Here is a 13,624-nt window from a genome sequence, read left to right as displayed (position 1 = left end):
CACCCTCGCGTGGACCCTCCCCCGGTGGACGGTTTGCTCCATGCAAGTCAGTGGGCCCTCGTCATCATATTGTATACATACAACCCTACACGACTGTAGACCATGTGTGATTGACGTTAAAATTTAAAACCTGCACGAACCGGTGCCACGCATGACATTTTGACATTTACCTTGCTGGGCAGGCCGGCCTGAGGCTCCCTGGGCACAAGTGGATTTCTCGTGATATGACGTAGATATCATAGAACAGATGGAGTCGGCCAGGCGCTCACGAGCCAGGTTGCCTCCCGTCATTTCGCTGACGTTGGTTCTCTCGCTATGCGTTGGCGCGACCTCCTTCGAGCTGACACAAGGTGTGTGCACATGCCGCTTGTCGTGTGCCGAGGGAAGCTGTAGCGACGACAGGTATGCTCCCAGAGGCGAGAGGCCTCGTTCCTGCAGCCCGGTTGGTTCCTGCGCACTCGCCCGGCTCCCCCAACGAACAGCTCCTCTCAGTACCGGCCCGCGTTTGTTGCCCACGGCCATGACACCGCCATGCAGAGGATCAAATTGCTGTGGAACCCAGCAACAATCAAGGGTTCTTAGAAGCCGATGGTGGCCTGGGGCCTCCCATATCAGGTGCGAGCGGCAGCAGCAGGCCACGGGGCCGACGGGGCTTAGGCGATCGCCTCAAGCCCACATCCCAACAAGCGGCCAGCTATCCACTCTGTCCCCCCCTCACGGACTACACACATTCACCTGTGCAGCCTGGTATTTTTCCCTGAAGACCAGCAAGGGCTACTGCGGGCTGGTTCCGCTATCCACGACGGCGGGCGGGTACGGCTTCGCCATCTCCTGCGCCAACAAGCTCCCAGTATACGACAGCCAGTTCACTCTCCTGTCGGCGGACGCGCCTTCATCGCCTGGTGGGGCAGCATGGGCGGGTGCCGATGCAGCGGCGGTGGAAGCAGCAGCGGGGCCGGCGGCTGGGCAGCGAGGGCATCACGGCTACATGACAGACGAGGCACACCGTGTGCGCCTGCTGCTGGCCGGGGGCGCTGACCCTAGGGCACACCTGCAGGACGGCGAACTGGGCTCCGCGGCTGGTGCTGCTACTATCGCGAGGGAGGCGGGTGCGGCGGCTGCTGGCGCGGCGCCCGTGCACGACCCTAACGCGCCAGTGGTGGTCACGAGCGGGACACCGCTGCGGCTGCTGTCGCGGAGTGCGGGGCTGTGCGGCAGCGTGCCGCCGCCAGGACGTGCCAGCTCACAGCAACAGCGGCCACAACAACAACAGCAGCAGCAGGGCGCGGCGAGTCAAGCAGGGAATACAGGGAGCCAAGCGAGGGGGGGACCCGCGCCTGCTGGCGGCTTCGCCGCCTGCTCCAGACTGCTACCAGCTGCCTGGTGGGCCTGGCTGCACTGCCGCGCGCTGCCGGCACTGCAGGCCGCGCTTCACGCAGTCAGCCGGGCGCTGCAGCTGCCCCAGACCTTCCCGCTCCTTCCAGCTCCCGGCGCCTGCCGCGATGCTGCAGCTGCGGCGCCGGCAGGCGCCACCGGCGCGGGCGCGGACGCGGGCGGCAGCGGGCCCGGAGGGCCCCCACTGCTTGGGGACACCGCGCCGTGGCCTGTGACGTGTGTCTTGGCGCAGCCGGGCTCGCTGCAGTGGCGGCTGTTCAAGAGCGACCTGAAGGACAACGCCACAGTGGACCTGGCGGTGGACTGGCTGTACCTCATGGAGGGAGACAAGTACTGCACACTGGCTGGTGAGCGGAGGAACTGGAGTGAGGGGTGGGGTAGGGAGGGCAGTAGGAGGAGGTGGAGGAGCAGGATTATAGGAATGGCACCTAAGACGTGCGGTACATGTACCAAGGCGGAATGGCATTGTACCGCTTGGGCCATTCTTTGCATATGGTAATAAATACTGTTTTCACATTCCTTCTTTTTAAAGCTCACGTACTTAAAACTCACGCTCGCGCTCCCGCTGCCGTGCCGTGCCTCTTTCTCTTTGCACATGCACTTGTGCTCTACACCCCACCCCAGATGTGGCGGGCATGACGGCCGTCGTGTCATGCCACCTGGACGCACCCGGCTGGACCGGATACAAGTTCCAGCTGCAGACGATGTCGTACCCGCGCAGCCGGCTGACATCGCAGCTGACAGGCGGCGACTGCAGCGTGCGGCTGCCCTCGCTGCCGCCGCCGCACGACTGGGCGTGTGGCGGAGCCGGCCAGCCGCCGTCACCGGACCGCTCGCCGGACTTTGATTTGGTGCTACAGACGCCCGGATCCGCGCTGGCGGCAGGCGTGGTCGTGGGTGAGTTGGGGTGTGGGTGCGAAGTGTGCCAGCCAAGCCTCTGCCGGGGATTTACGCTGGGGCGTGTTGACACGGCGTTATGCTGCAGTGATGTGCATACCACTTCACATCTCGTCAGCCCGGCTCGTATCTTCGTACCACAATACGTGCCACCTGACCTGACCTGCATCTGAGGCTTGGACACTGATTGCCCACTGCATCTGCTTCGCCAACAGGCATCACCACCTACAGTCACGGCTTGGTGGGCAACCAGCTGCAGCGCTGCTGTCCCATGATCTCATCGCCGCACATCATCTTCTGCGCGGTCGCTGCGCCCGGGTCCGCGCCGCCCGCCGAGTGCTGGTACCAGCTGTATGATGTCAAACTGTTGCGGGTGGTGGAAGCGCTCAGTGCAACCGGAATCCAGGAACAGGATCCGGATGTTGATGGTGCTAGCACCAGGCTTTCAGGCAGTGGTAGCGGCGGGCTTCAAGGACGGGGCTTCTGGGGGGCCTTCAGCCGCAGCCTGTTCGCCGAGATGTCGCCGGTCGCCACTGATCCGGACTCGGACGACGCGGACGAGCAGTCCTCGTCCAGGACTGGCGGAGCAGCAGGAGTGGAGAGGGGCGGGGGGCAAGAGGAGGCGGGGTTGGACCCGGAAGATGGGCACGAGGGCGAAGAGGTTGGGCTGGTTGCGGAGCTGGCGGCGGCGGCGGGGCGGTTGCGGTTCCCCTGGGATGCGGTGGTGCCCATCTCGGATGGCAGCTTAGTCATGTTTATGAGCAAGGCCTTCGCGAGGTACTGCAGCGTGAGCGTGGATGGCGACCTGCTGTGTGTGAGCGCGCAGGCCAGCAACGCGTCGCGCAACCTCTTCACGCTGCGGCTGCCACCACTGCCGCCGCTTGGCGGGGCGGGCGTGGGTGCGATGGGGCAGGGTAAGGGGCAGGTTGGCGCAGTCCCGTAGTGTGCAGCGTGTTCCCAGACCCCAACATTCATTTTGCAACGTCAATGTGAGAGTACAGGCAGGAGGGTTGCGGAGGCGCGGCTCGGACTGGGGCTGCGAGGGGGACCTGTAGATGGTGAGCGGAGCGATGAGCAGTTAGAGGCGGCATAGGTCGGGAAGCGCAGCAAGGGTCAAGGGAATGCAGCCCGGGACCGTTGATGAAAGGAGCGAGACAGTGAGCAGTGCGTGTGCGGCTTATGTGGCTAGGGTATTAGGGGGGCCTTTGCGCGGGCCTTGCCACGTAGATTAGCGGAGCTCAACCGGGTCGGAGACTGTTCGGCATTCAGTACTGTCGGAGAGTCCAAGGGAGAACATGTGCTGTACCGTATCACCGTATGCACCACTGTTGTGTTCTTGTCAGAGTCTCTTTAATTTACACGTGGATTGATGTATCCCACATCCAACAGCGCTGGACATGAGCCGATGAGCGCTCACCAAGTCACGAGGGTGTCACATATAGTCCACACTTGGCACGCATCAGCAGCTGATTCCAGCTGATGTTGACGGCAGCCGAGCGCCCCGCCAACCAGCAGGCCAGCTTAGCCGCCCTTTCCTTGCCGTGCCCAATCGCTGCAGTTGCAGCGGAGATCCGCAAGGGCCGCTCAACAACCCTTCGTCACGCATGAGTCACACTTGGCTTCGAGTCATTTGCTGGCTTCCTGCCTGCAGAGCCTTATTGCTGGCTGTCTTGCGGCCGTATCGAATCACACCACTGTGCAGCGATATGGCAATGGAAATGGGAGTAAGCCAACATGTCCCTCTGCCGCCGTCCGAGCAGTCCTACACACTGGGTAACTGCATGCAGACCAGACATATGATACAAGTAGTCACTGCATATAATGAAATTGGATAGCGCACCAACGCACCAACGCCTCACTCGGACTCGGAAAACTGCATGTCCATACCGTGAATATCGGTCCAATCAAAGAATGCATGGAGACCCCTGCTTGTACGGTGAGCACTCCCGCACTCCCACCTGACCACCACTGCACTGTTATGTATGAATGCCCGCTAAATCGTTTCCGTTTGATCGCCCCGATCGCATGCTACCTGCAGCATAGCTTTCATGAAGCTTATTGCAAGGCAAGTCCAATCCTGGCAACAACCGCACATGCACTGCAAGGTCAGCAACGTGTCATATTCTCCGCCTGAACCGCAAGCGCCTGTTCACCACGCCTGCAACTGTATCAGATATACGGCATACGTCTAGGCGCCCATGCCGCCGCTGGAGTTTGACGTTAGCGCCTGTTCATGGCTCCGACGCCGCGTGCCGCCGAGCCGCCGCTGCCGTACAGAGCCGCGCTGCTGCCACCAACAGCCCCGGAGCCGAGCCGACGGTCCCTGCAGGTGTGCAATCGTGCGGCACGCCAGACCGATGTTTCAAGCCGCAGCCACACAAACATATTGTCATTTGATCAATAGATAACTGCGCACATGGCGGCGGCACAGTGCGGCGCGGACAAACCCTCAGACGAGTACTCACCGGCCCGGCGACACACTGGCGCGCTGCCCCCGCGGCGTCCTGCTGCCACCACCGCCTGCTGCTGCCTGCTGCCAGCTGTAGCCGCCCGCCGCCAGCGCGCCGTGGCCCTCCCGCTCCGCCGCCACCGCCTCCTTCACCACCGAATGCAGCAGTGCCAGCTGAGGGTCACTCATCATATGGGTCGCAGCGGCGGACGCGCCGCCCGGCCGGGGCAGCGCCTGCGGCGCCGCCCTCTCAAACAGCCCGCCTGCACCCCCGCCCGCCCTCGGACTCGGGGGCGCGCCGCCAACCAAGAACGGCGACGACAACAGAGACGGCTCGCCGCCGCCATTGCCGTCAAACGCCGACGCTGCTGGCGCCACGGCCGACGGGCCTGCCGGCCGAGGTGAGGACCAGGCGGCGCGCGGCGGTGGCGTGGGCGTCAGCGGGGCGCCAGGGGCGCCCGCCGCCACACCCCCGCCGCCGCCCCTGCTCGCGGTAACGCGCTGCATTACCAGCTGCTGTTCCAGACTGGGCTTCACCACATGTTCGCCGTGCTTCAGCATGGTGCTGTACACCGCCGCCAGGCGACCGCGGTCGCCACCCGACACAGCCAGCGCCGCCGCCACCGTCTCGCGGCCCCATGTCGCGCCGCCGGCGGCGCCCGCCGCTGCCGCGGCGGCGTCGGTAGCTGTGAGCGCTGACACGGAGGAGCGGAGGGCATCTGCGTTACGGCTGGTGGGCATGCGGGCGGTGAGGGAACCGCCGCTGGGCTGTGACGCCATGCCGCCATCATGTGCGGACGCGGCCTGTGCGGTGGAGGTGATGGTGCCGGCGGCGCGGGCGGTCTGCCATCCCCGAATCATTGCTTTGACGGAGCCCACCACCGTCCTTGACGACGGCGATTTGTATGGTAGCACGCTGGCGCCGCTGCCGCCTGCCGTGAAGGACCCTGACATTTGCAGCTTCAGCAGCGGCGCACTGCCGCCACCGCCACAGCCAGTCTGGTCGCCGTCAGCGTCGCTGGCACGCAGGCGGTGCAGCGCAAGCCGCGGCACCCCTGCCGACAGCGGCGCCGCAGGCGGCACCGCCCCGAGCAAAGGACCCGAGTCTCCGCTGGCGTAGCCGCAGGCACTGGCGGCGCTGGGAACGCCTCCACCGCAGCCCCCACGCGCCGCTGCCGCCGCCGCCGCCGAGGCGCCGCCACCCCCCACCATCTTCACCATGGCCGCCACGCCTCCCGCCGGCAGCGCCAGAAGCGGAGCATCCCACTCATCTTCATCGTCTGCTCCGTCCTCGCCATCAGAGAGCTCCGTGTCTCCGCCTGAGCCGCGGCGCGGGTTGCCGATAACCATCAGGCCGCGGCCGGCGGCACCGCCACCTTGTGGAGCAGCTTCGTCCTCGTCGTCTGTCAGCGGCGGCGCTGGCGACATGGGCGGGGTCGCCGTCAGGTCCAGGCCGCGGGAGAACAGCTTGCGCATGGGCTGCGCGGCCGGCGGCGTTGGCTGCGGCGGCGGCAGCAGCTGTGGCTGCACCTGCGCCTGTTGAGGCAGCACCGCACCTTTGGCGGCCGATGCGGTGGCGGGGTCAGGGCTGTTGCCGCCGAAAGCAGCGGTGGCCGCCGCCACGGCGGCGCCGGCCGCCGCCACAGCGGCATTGTACTCGGCCTCAGTCGCATCCAGGGCCAACAAGCCGTCTGCCATAGCCCGGGGGTACCGCGACACCGTCCACTTCTGCCGCACGCCGCCGCCACCACCACCAGCACCGCCTGCGCCGGTGGCTGCGCCGCCGGAGGCGGAGGCGTCGGAGGCCTCCCGACGGGGCGTGGGAAACCAGCTGGAGACGCCGGCAGCTGCGGTGGCGTACTGAAGCGCCTCCTCGGCCGCAGCACCGGCAGGAGTGCCCTGCGGGTTGACTGCAACCGCGACTGGCAGCCCCACGTCCACTGCAGAGGGAGCGTGCGATGGCAAGGACGACGCAGCTGATGCTTGCGCCGCGAGGTCGGCGCCTACGGCGGCGCCGCAGCCGTCCATTGCAGCCGCGCTGCAGTGCTGCGCCAGGCCGGCTCCACCGGCACCCACAACGCCGACGCTCACAGGGCTCGGTAGCGCGCTGGCGGAGCTGCCGCCGTCGCCGCCGGTTCCAAAGCCGCCGCCAGCCCATGCCGGATGGTAACTTTGGCTGGTGTAGCCAAGCTTGGACACGGCAGGCGTTGCGACTGCGGGTGGTGGCGGCGGCCGTGCCGCTGTTGGCATGCCGCGTGGGGACTGCGCCGCCGCCGCCGCCGCCAAGTTGACTGCGGCGGTGGCGTAGCTGGAGAACAGCGGCGAGCGCGGCGACAGCTGCACCGGCGACCGTTGCGACACCTGGTCAAGGCCAGGCACGATGGGCTGTGCGCGAGCAAGAACACGCACAGCACAGCACAGCGGCACATTAACCCTTGGTGCACAAGGCATACCGTACATTTTTCCGGTATGGCGCTGGCAAGCTCCTACTCCGCATGCGCGGTCCAGATACCACACGACGCCGCAGCAGCAAGGGTTTGTGGCTTTGTGCTCTCTCACCTGCGAGGCGCTGAGGTAGTCTGGTCTTTGGTGGCCGGCGACTGGCCACGGTCCCGTGCCCGTAACCGCACCCGCCGACTCTTCGCTGCGCGTCCTCGCATCGCGCACACGCCCGCCTGTGCGGCTTGGCACGGTAGGTGCTTCTAATGCGCTCAGGATGGCACCTAGAGACGGACCCGCCAAGGCGGCCGCTGCCGCCGCCGCTGCGGCTGCGGCTCCAGACGTGGTGCGGATGAGCGGCGAGGGAGAGCCGGCGGCACGCGGCGTGGCGCTCCCAACTCCTCCTGGCGTGGCAGAGCCGCCGGCACTGGAAGAGTGTGGCTGTGGCGGCTTCGGGGGTAGCTGCGAGGCCGCTGGCGGCGGTAGGCTGGGGCCGTCGAGGGACACGGGCGCGGAGGGCAGCGGCGAGGGCGTGGGGGTGAGGGAGGTGGCGTTTGAGCTGAGGCCGGTGCCGGTGCCTGGAGGTGTGCAGAGGGCGTTGCTGGGAACCGAGGTGCTGCTGGTGTGGCCGGCGGCTGGCAGCGGGGCAGTGTTAATCTGGCGGGTGGGAGAGAAGGAGGGGAGCAGAAGTTCAGACAAGGTACGAGCAAGCAACGGTCTTTGGGGCTCACTGCATTCCTAATCGCAGCGTTCCATTTCCAGTCCGTTCCGCTCCCATTTGCTTTTTACTCTCATGCCATCCCCTCACCCGGCGGTATGCCTGCTCTCCCGCATCCAGCGGCACACTCTGACCCAGCATGTACGACAGCAGCTCATCTGCGGCCGCGGCAGGAGGGCAAGGAGCCTTTCAGGAGCAGAATAAGCGCGGCGTAGAACTAGCATACCGTGGTAACCCTTTCCCCCTGAGGACGTCGACTTTCATTCACGTTCAAAACCCCGTGCTCGCTTTCTCCGTCCGATCACGTGCCCCGACTTACTCTGCCCGCCGCGCGTCACCGTGACGCCGCCGCTCGAGCTCTGCCCATGGCTGCTGCCGGCGGCCAACATGCCGCCTCCGCCCCCGCCGCCCAGTCCCACGGCGTCAGCATCGCCGGCCAGCACCGCCTGCACCATCGCTGCGTCCCCTGGGCCCCAGCCCGCGCCCATGCCGGTGCCGCTGTTCATCGCCGTACTGGTCTCGGAGGTGGGGGCAGACACGGGCGTGAACAGGCCGCCGCCGCCGCCGCCGCCACCCAGCCCCGGGAGGAGCGAGTTGCCGTACATCGTGGCGCCGCTGCCCACCGTGCCGTACAAACCCTGCACGGTCGCGGGCCGGCCGGGCGACAGGTGCGGAGACGCGCCGGTAGTGCTGACGCTCACGAACAGCCGCGGTGTCAGAGGCGCACCGCTGCCGTCCGTCGGGGCCGCCCGCAGCAGGGCCGGCGACGGCACGCCGCCGCTGACGCCCGACGCCGTCAGCCGCCCCACCACAGAGTTCGGGCCGCAGCCGTCCAGAGCGTTACTGCCGCCGCCGCCGGGCCCGAGGCTACTGCCGCCGAAACGGCCCTGCGACATGGAATCGTGCCGCAGGGAGCTGCTACTGCCGGACAGCTGCATGGACTCCAGCAGGCGGCTGCGGCCGCCGGCCATGGTGCCGGAGGCTGCAGCGCCGGGGCCGGCTGTAGCAGCGGCGCCGGAGCTGCTGACGCCGGCAGTGAAGCTACTGCTGGAGCCCTGCGTGCTGGGCCGCGACTGCAGAGGCACAGCAATAAGGAGAAGGAGGGGGTACGGTGTCAAGGATGTGTGTTGGGGTATTGCCTTGCAAGGGGTCTGCCATGCACGCGGTAGGTGCATGCCCTCGACCTCCATTCACACCCAGTCCGGCACCGGCACGGCAGCTCACCCTGCCTCGCATCACCGCAGCCAGTCGATCCAGCGCCGCCGCCGGCGTCCCCGGCCTCGCCGCCTCGCCGCCGCCCACGCCATTCGCGCCGCTACCCGTCGCCTCCGCCATGCCACTCAGCGTGCTCCGCCGCGATCCAAAACTGTCCACATGGGCCGCCCCAGACAGCGACGCCGCAGCAGACTCCTCCCCACCGTTGCCTCCTCCGCCAGTGCCACGCCGCACGCGCGCCAGCTCGCTTGCGCTCATCGCTGCCACGCTGGCTGCTACAGCCAGCCGGCTGCTGCGCTGGCTGTAGCGGCGCTCGAAATGCTCCCGCAGCGTGGCCATGTCCGCTGGGTGCACGCACTTGCGCAGGTCTTTCGTAGACACTGACAGCACCACCAGGCTCTGACTTGTCACCACACACGAGTGCGCGTGCCGCTCCTCGCCCAGCACACTCGCCTCGGAGCACCTGCGCGGAATGTGCAGGACTTCACCGAACAGGTTCGTGCCATATGCACGTGCACATGTGCACAAGCCAAGCAGGTGCAAATGCAAACAAGGACCACGGACACATGGCGCGCGCATTCCCGCGCTAGGCTGTGCCACGTCATTCACAACCCTCTTCTGGTTTCCAACTCACATGTCGCCGGGCCCCAGCACCGCCAGCTCCAGCCGCTTGCTGCGCCCCGCCTTGACCAGGTGGCTACTGCCGCGCCGCAGCATCGCCGCCGCGCTGGGGGAGCTGTCCCGCGAGCTGCACACGTCATCATCCGCCGCCGCCACCCGACCCAGCAGCTGCTGCTGCATCTGCTGCAGACTGGGCGCGGCGGCGCCGCTTCCACCCTGGCCCGCAGTGCCTCCAGCGCTGCTTGCAGCCTGGGCTGCGCCGCCTGCGCTACTGGCGCCGGCGGCGCTGCTTGGGGCGGCCGCGCCCGATGGACCCAGCGCCGCGATGCCGGTGTCAGTCCCGCGGCGGCTCCCCACCATGGAGCTGGACTCCGTCACCGCCACCTTGACCACGAGCTGCACGTGGGTGACATGCAATACGGTACTGTAGCAGTGCGACATGACCGGTGTGTGCCGGCACGCCCAGGCGTAGCCTCCCTAGCACCCTCGCGCGGGTGCACGGTCAGCATCCCGCACCCGCATCCCATGATCCTTAGATGCACAGACCACGCACCACCACGCGCCACCACCCCACACGACACGCCCCCAACCCCCGAAACCCATCCTCCAACCCCTCCACCCCACCTTGCACTGCCCCTCCACGATGAGCTCCAGCCCCGCCGGCGCCGCGCCCTGCTCGTACAGCGCCACGTTGCGCCCTAGGCTGCGGCGCTCGCTGGCGTAGGCCAGGCGGCGCAGGTCGGTGCGGCGGAGCGCCTCGCCCAGCACCGGCGCGGAGCGCAGCAGGGTCATCTTGGCCTGGGACGACAGGATGAAACCGGTAGGCGGTGGGAAAACGAGGAGGTGGATAAGGGGAGTGTGAAGTGTGGGCATGGCGGGAAGGCAGCAGCCGGGGCGCTGGCTGCGTGTGATGTGTGCTGGCCCACATCCTGGCTGATGCGGGTGCTGTGCCGCGGCGCTGGTTTTGCCCCGCCGCCACTGGGCACTCTGCATCACGGCGTTTGGAAGCCTATTGCCCCCTGCCCCCAAAGCCCTTGTGTCTGTTCCCGGAAAAATCCACGCGGCCGCACCTTGAGCTCGCCGTCGAACCCGTTCTCCAGTATTCGCTCGTAGTCGGCTCGCTCCAGCACCAACAGGTCCGTGGTCTCCAGAGCCATCAGCCCGCCGTCCTGAAGCTGCAGGGAGAGGCGGGGAAAGGCGGGGTTGGGTGCGGGGTGAGGGGAGGTGCGGGATGAGATAAAGGAAGGCGGGGTTGACGGTTCCAGGCATGCCTCGTCAGAAGAAGGCGATACTAAAACAGCGCAGCGTGGGGCGGGGTGAGGCGGAAAGCTGGCGCTGAGTTGCCGTTGGGAGTTGCGAGGCTGACATCAAGAGAGTGCTCATGACTTGTGCGTTGGCTGAGTTCTGCTGAGACCTGCAGCGACCGGCCACTGGCTCACCTGAGGCGACGTGTCCAGGATGGCTGCCTCGCCCACCGCTGAGCCGGCCGTGAGGTCACCCACCCACACGCCCGGCTGCTGCGGCTGCTCGCGCCACACCAAGTCCTGCCCTGCGCCGCCGCCGTTTATGGCCTTGCGCAGAATTGCCTTGAACTCCGGGAACTCCAACTCGCCTGTTGGTGCGGGGCGCCAGCGCACAGGCGATGTGGTATCAACGAATAACAGGTGTGACAGGTTGCACAGAGCGGGCGCGAAGCCAATGCGGGCGCGAGCTTGCATAAGCCGCAGACAGACGCAAATCGCCACAGCACCATGGTTGAGGCTCTTGTGGCGTGTCGTGCTCTGGCATGAGCACCCCTTCCCCGCGTCCCTCCCCCTCCACTGCACCCACCGCTGCCGTCGTCATCCACACCGTCCATCAGCTCCGCCACCTCGTCCTCGCTCTTGTGGATGCCCATCATTTCCAGCGCCGTCTGCAGCTCCGATACGTCAATGGCGCCTGGCGTGGGGCGGAGGGCGGGAACAGGATACGGTACAGCTTATTGGAGATCCGGCGCGGAGCGCATGTGAATGTGTACACGGGGCTGTGACGCCGCGCAAAAAAAAGCGACGCAACACGGCGCTGGCATTACGATAAGCACTTCCTGACAGGTTTAAGCTCATGAACGCACCTGACCCGTCTGTGTCAATCGAGTTGAAAAGGGACAACAGCTCCTCTTCGGACGCGCCCTCGAAACCTGAGCCTTCGCCCTCGGCGCCGTTCGATGGCGCGCTGCCGCTCCGGTCACCGCCCGCTGCCCGCAGCCGCGCAGCAAAGGCCTCCCGGCATTTGGTCTTGAGCTGGACGCGGCCTTGCAGCACCTGTGTACCAAAAAGCCCACGCGCAACGGTCAGTGACTCGGTGTTGAGGCGCTAGCACCGGCCACGGTTGCACATGGTGCGCAAATGACTGAAATGTACGACCCGCCTTCGATACTCCATCCCCACCACCTCGACCTCGCCCTGCAGCCCCACCGCGCACGCCGCAAACCGCTCCGCCTCCACGCCGCCGTGACCCAGTCAGTTCACACGCCCCGGTGCAACCCCCCCCTCTGACCCTGGCCCTGGCCCTGGCCTGCCAAGGCGCGCCCCGCGGCCTACCAGCACGAAGACGCAGGTGGGTGCGCCGGCCTGTCCCCACTGCGGCGGCAGCTTCCAGCTGTCCATCTCCTTCAGGCTCACCACCCGAGCCACTGCGGTCACAAGTCAGCAAGCGTTGCGTAGCTCAGTTGCTGTATTGCAGAACGTTGCTGTGCGTGGCCTACAGCCGTGACCTGCAGCTGTGCAGCTTGCTACCGTGCAGCAGCCGGTGCGGCTGCGCGCTGACCGACACGCACTGCGTCGCGATGCATCGCGCCGCCATAACTGTGTGTGCTTTCCCTCCCCCTTGTGCTCCCACGCTGCGCTCGCTGAACCACTTCAGCCGCGTCACGCTCGCACCGTGGCACAGGTCGCGGTGCACGCCGGGGCCCTCCCGCGTCAGCAGCGGCTGCTTCTCCGTCTCCGCCATGATGTAGCCCACCTGCATGTATCATAGGTGTGCATTGGACCATGCATGCGTATATGCGTAAAAGTGGGTAATGCACTGCAAGCTTCCACAAAGTGGGATGCAATGATACATGCATGCCATGGCATAGGGAAAGGCAAAGCGAAGGGAGATGTTTGGGGGGACACACAACCACAAACGGCCCCTCACATACCGTGCTCAACACGCCACAGTGAAACGCACCTCGATGCTGGTGCGAAGTTGCGGTTTCTTCGAGAGAGCGCGACATACTCTCTTGATGGTCTTGATGCGCTCAAGGGAGGAATGCAGCGCTGTGCGCAACAAACACGTGGAAGGACATGCGTTCAGCCCACGTGGACGGATACACCTGATGCGTCAGTAGTAGTGACGCCGTCTGTCTTTATGAGCTCAGTGCACAGCTAAGGGCACAGCTCAGAGGCACGGTGTCTGGGACTCGGTTCACCGAGAGCCCAGCCCGGCCGGCAACCTGCCGTCGCCCCTACCCCCACGAGCGTCAACTACCGTACTGCTCCGCGTGCCCACAGCAGCCGTCAGCCCAGCGCGCCCGCGCCCGCACCGGCCAGAAGCGAACTGCCAGCAAGAGCCGCCATCGGATGCTTTGATGGACTATGGGAGCGCGCGTCGAGGAAAAGGCAGCCGCGGCTTATTGAAGTTCCAAGTGCAGTGGGTCGACTGCCAGTTAACCCCGTCGACACCCTTCGTCGACACCCTTAGGCGCTATGCGTACGCTACAACATACGAAGTACAAAGAGCTGAAATAGAGTTGACGCCAGCCCGAACCACGGCAAATCGCACTAGTTTGTTCAGTCGTTTTGGCTTCATTGGTGGCTCGCCTGATTGTGTTCATGTCGGCTGTACTGGTGGCAAACATACGATGCCGTTGG

At 66.0% G+C, this 13,624-nt stretch overlaps 2 protein-coding genes across 3 annotated transcripts; one reads left to right on the top strand and one right to left on the bottom strand.

Moving 5' to 3' along the window:
- The first annotated feature begins 100 nt into the window (after nt 1-100).
- On the top strand, nt 101-3,646 carry CHLRE_12g509450v5 (uncharacterized protein). 2 transcript variants are annotated; one of them, XM_043068217.1, is made up of 5 exons: nt 101-350; nt 538-615; nt 744-1,742; nt 2,020-2,292; nt 2,508-3,646. In XM_043068217.1, the coding sequence occupies exons 1-5, from the start codon at nt 248-250 to the stop codon at nt 3,233-3,235; spliced, it is 2,181 nt and encodes a 726-aa protein (XP_042918150.1). In that variant the 5' UTR covers nt 101-247; the 3' UTR covers nt 3,236-3,646. The 2 variants fall into 2 exon arrangements, with proteins under 2 accessions (XP_042918150.1, XP_042918149.1); XM_043068218.1 differs by lacking the exon at nt 538-615.
- Nucleotides 3,647-3,648: 2 nt separating this feature from the next.
- On the bottom strand, nt 3,649-13,550 carry CHLRE_12g509500v5 (uncharacterized protein). Its single transcript, XM_043068219.1, has 16 exons — nt 13,297-13,550; nt 12,942-13,030; nt 12,653-12,734; nt 12,314-12,405; nt 11,845-12,034; nt 11,565-11,672; nt 11,174-11,346; nt 10,805-10,909; nt 10,359-10,532; nt 9,748-10,130; nt 9,123-9,576; nt 8,218-8,971; nt 7,989-8,056; nt 7,301-7,837; nt 4,758-7,126; nt 3,649-4,615 (listed from the first exon to the last, which is right to left on the bottom strand). Exons 1-16 carry the CDS (start codon nt 13,328-13,330, stop codon nt 4,513-4,515), a joined length of 5,715 nt encoding a protein of 1,904 aa, XP_042918148.1. The 5' UTR covers nt 13,331-13,550; the 3' UTR covers nt 3,649-4,512.
- Nucleotides 13,551-13,624: the final 74 nt, after the last annotated feature.

The sequence above is a fragment of the Chlamydomonas reinhardtii genome, chromosome 12 (genome assembly GCF_000002595.2).
Source record: "Chlamydomonas reinhardtii strain CC-503 cw92 mt+ chromosome 12, whole genome shotgun sequence".
Taxonomy (NCBI): Eukaryota; Viridiplantae; Chlorophyta; class Chlorophyceae; order Chlamydomonadales; family Chlamydomonadaceae; genus Chlamydomonas; species Chlamydomonas reinhardtii.
Note: the sequence above shows the minus strand (reverse complement) of the source record. Positions and strands in the feature narration are given on the sequence as shown.

Coding starts and splice junctions, on each gene's coding strand:
- CHLRE_12g509500v5 (XM_043068219.1), bottom strand. CDS start 13,330: ATGGCGGCTCTTGCTGGCAGTTCGCTTCTGGCCG. Junction 10,533..10,804: donor GGTTCGACGGCGAGCTCAAG/GTGCGGCCGCGT, acceptor CTGTCGTCCCAG/GCCAAGATGACCCTGCTGCG. Junction 8,972..9,122: donor CTGCGGTGATGCGAGGCAGG/GTGAGCTGCCGT, acceptor GTGCCTCTGCAG/TCGCGGCCCAGCACGCAGGG.
- CHLRE_12g509450v5 (XM_043068217.1), top strand. CDS start 248: ATGGAGTCGGCCAGGCGCTCACGAGCCAGGTTGCCTCCCGTCATTTCG. Junction 351..537: donor CTCCTTCGAGCTGACACAAG/GTGTGTGCACAT, acceptor ACCGCCATGCAG/AGGATCAAATTGCTGTGGAA. Junction 616..743: donor CCTGGGGCCTCCCATATCAG/GTGCGAGCGGCA, acceptor TCACCTGTGCAG/CCTGGTATTTTTCCCTGAAG.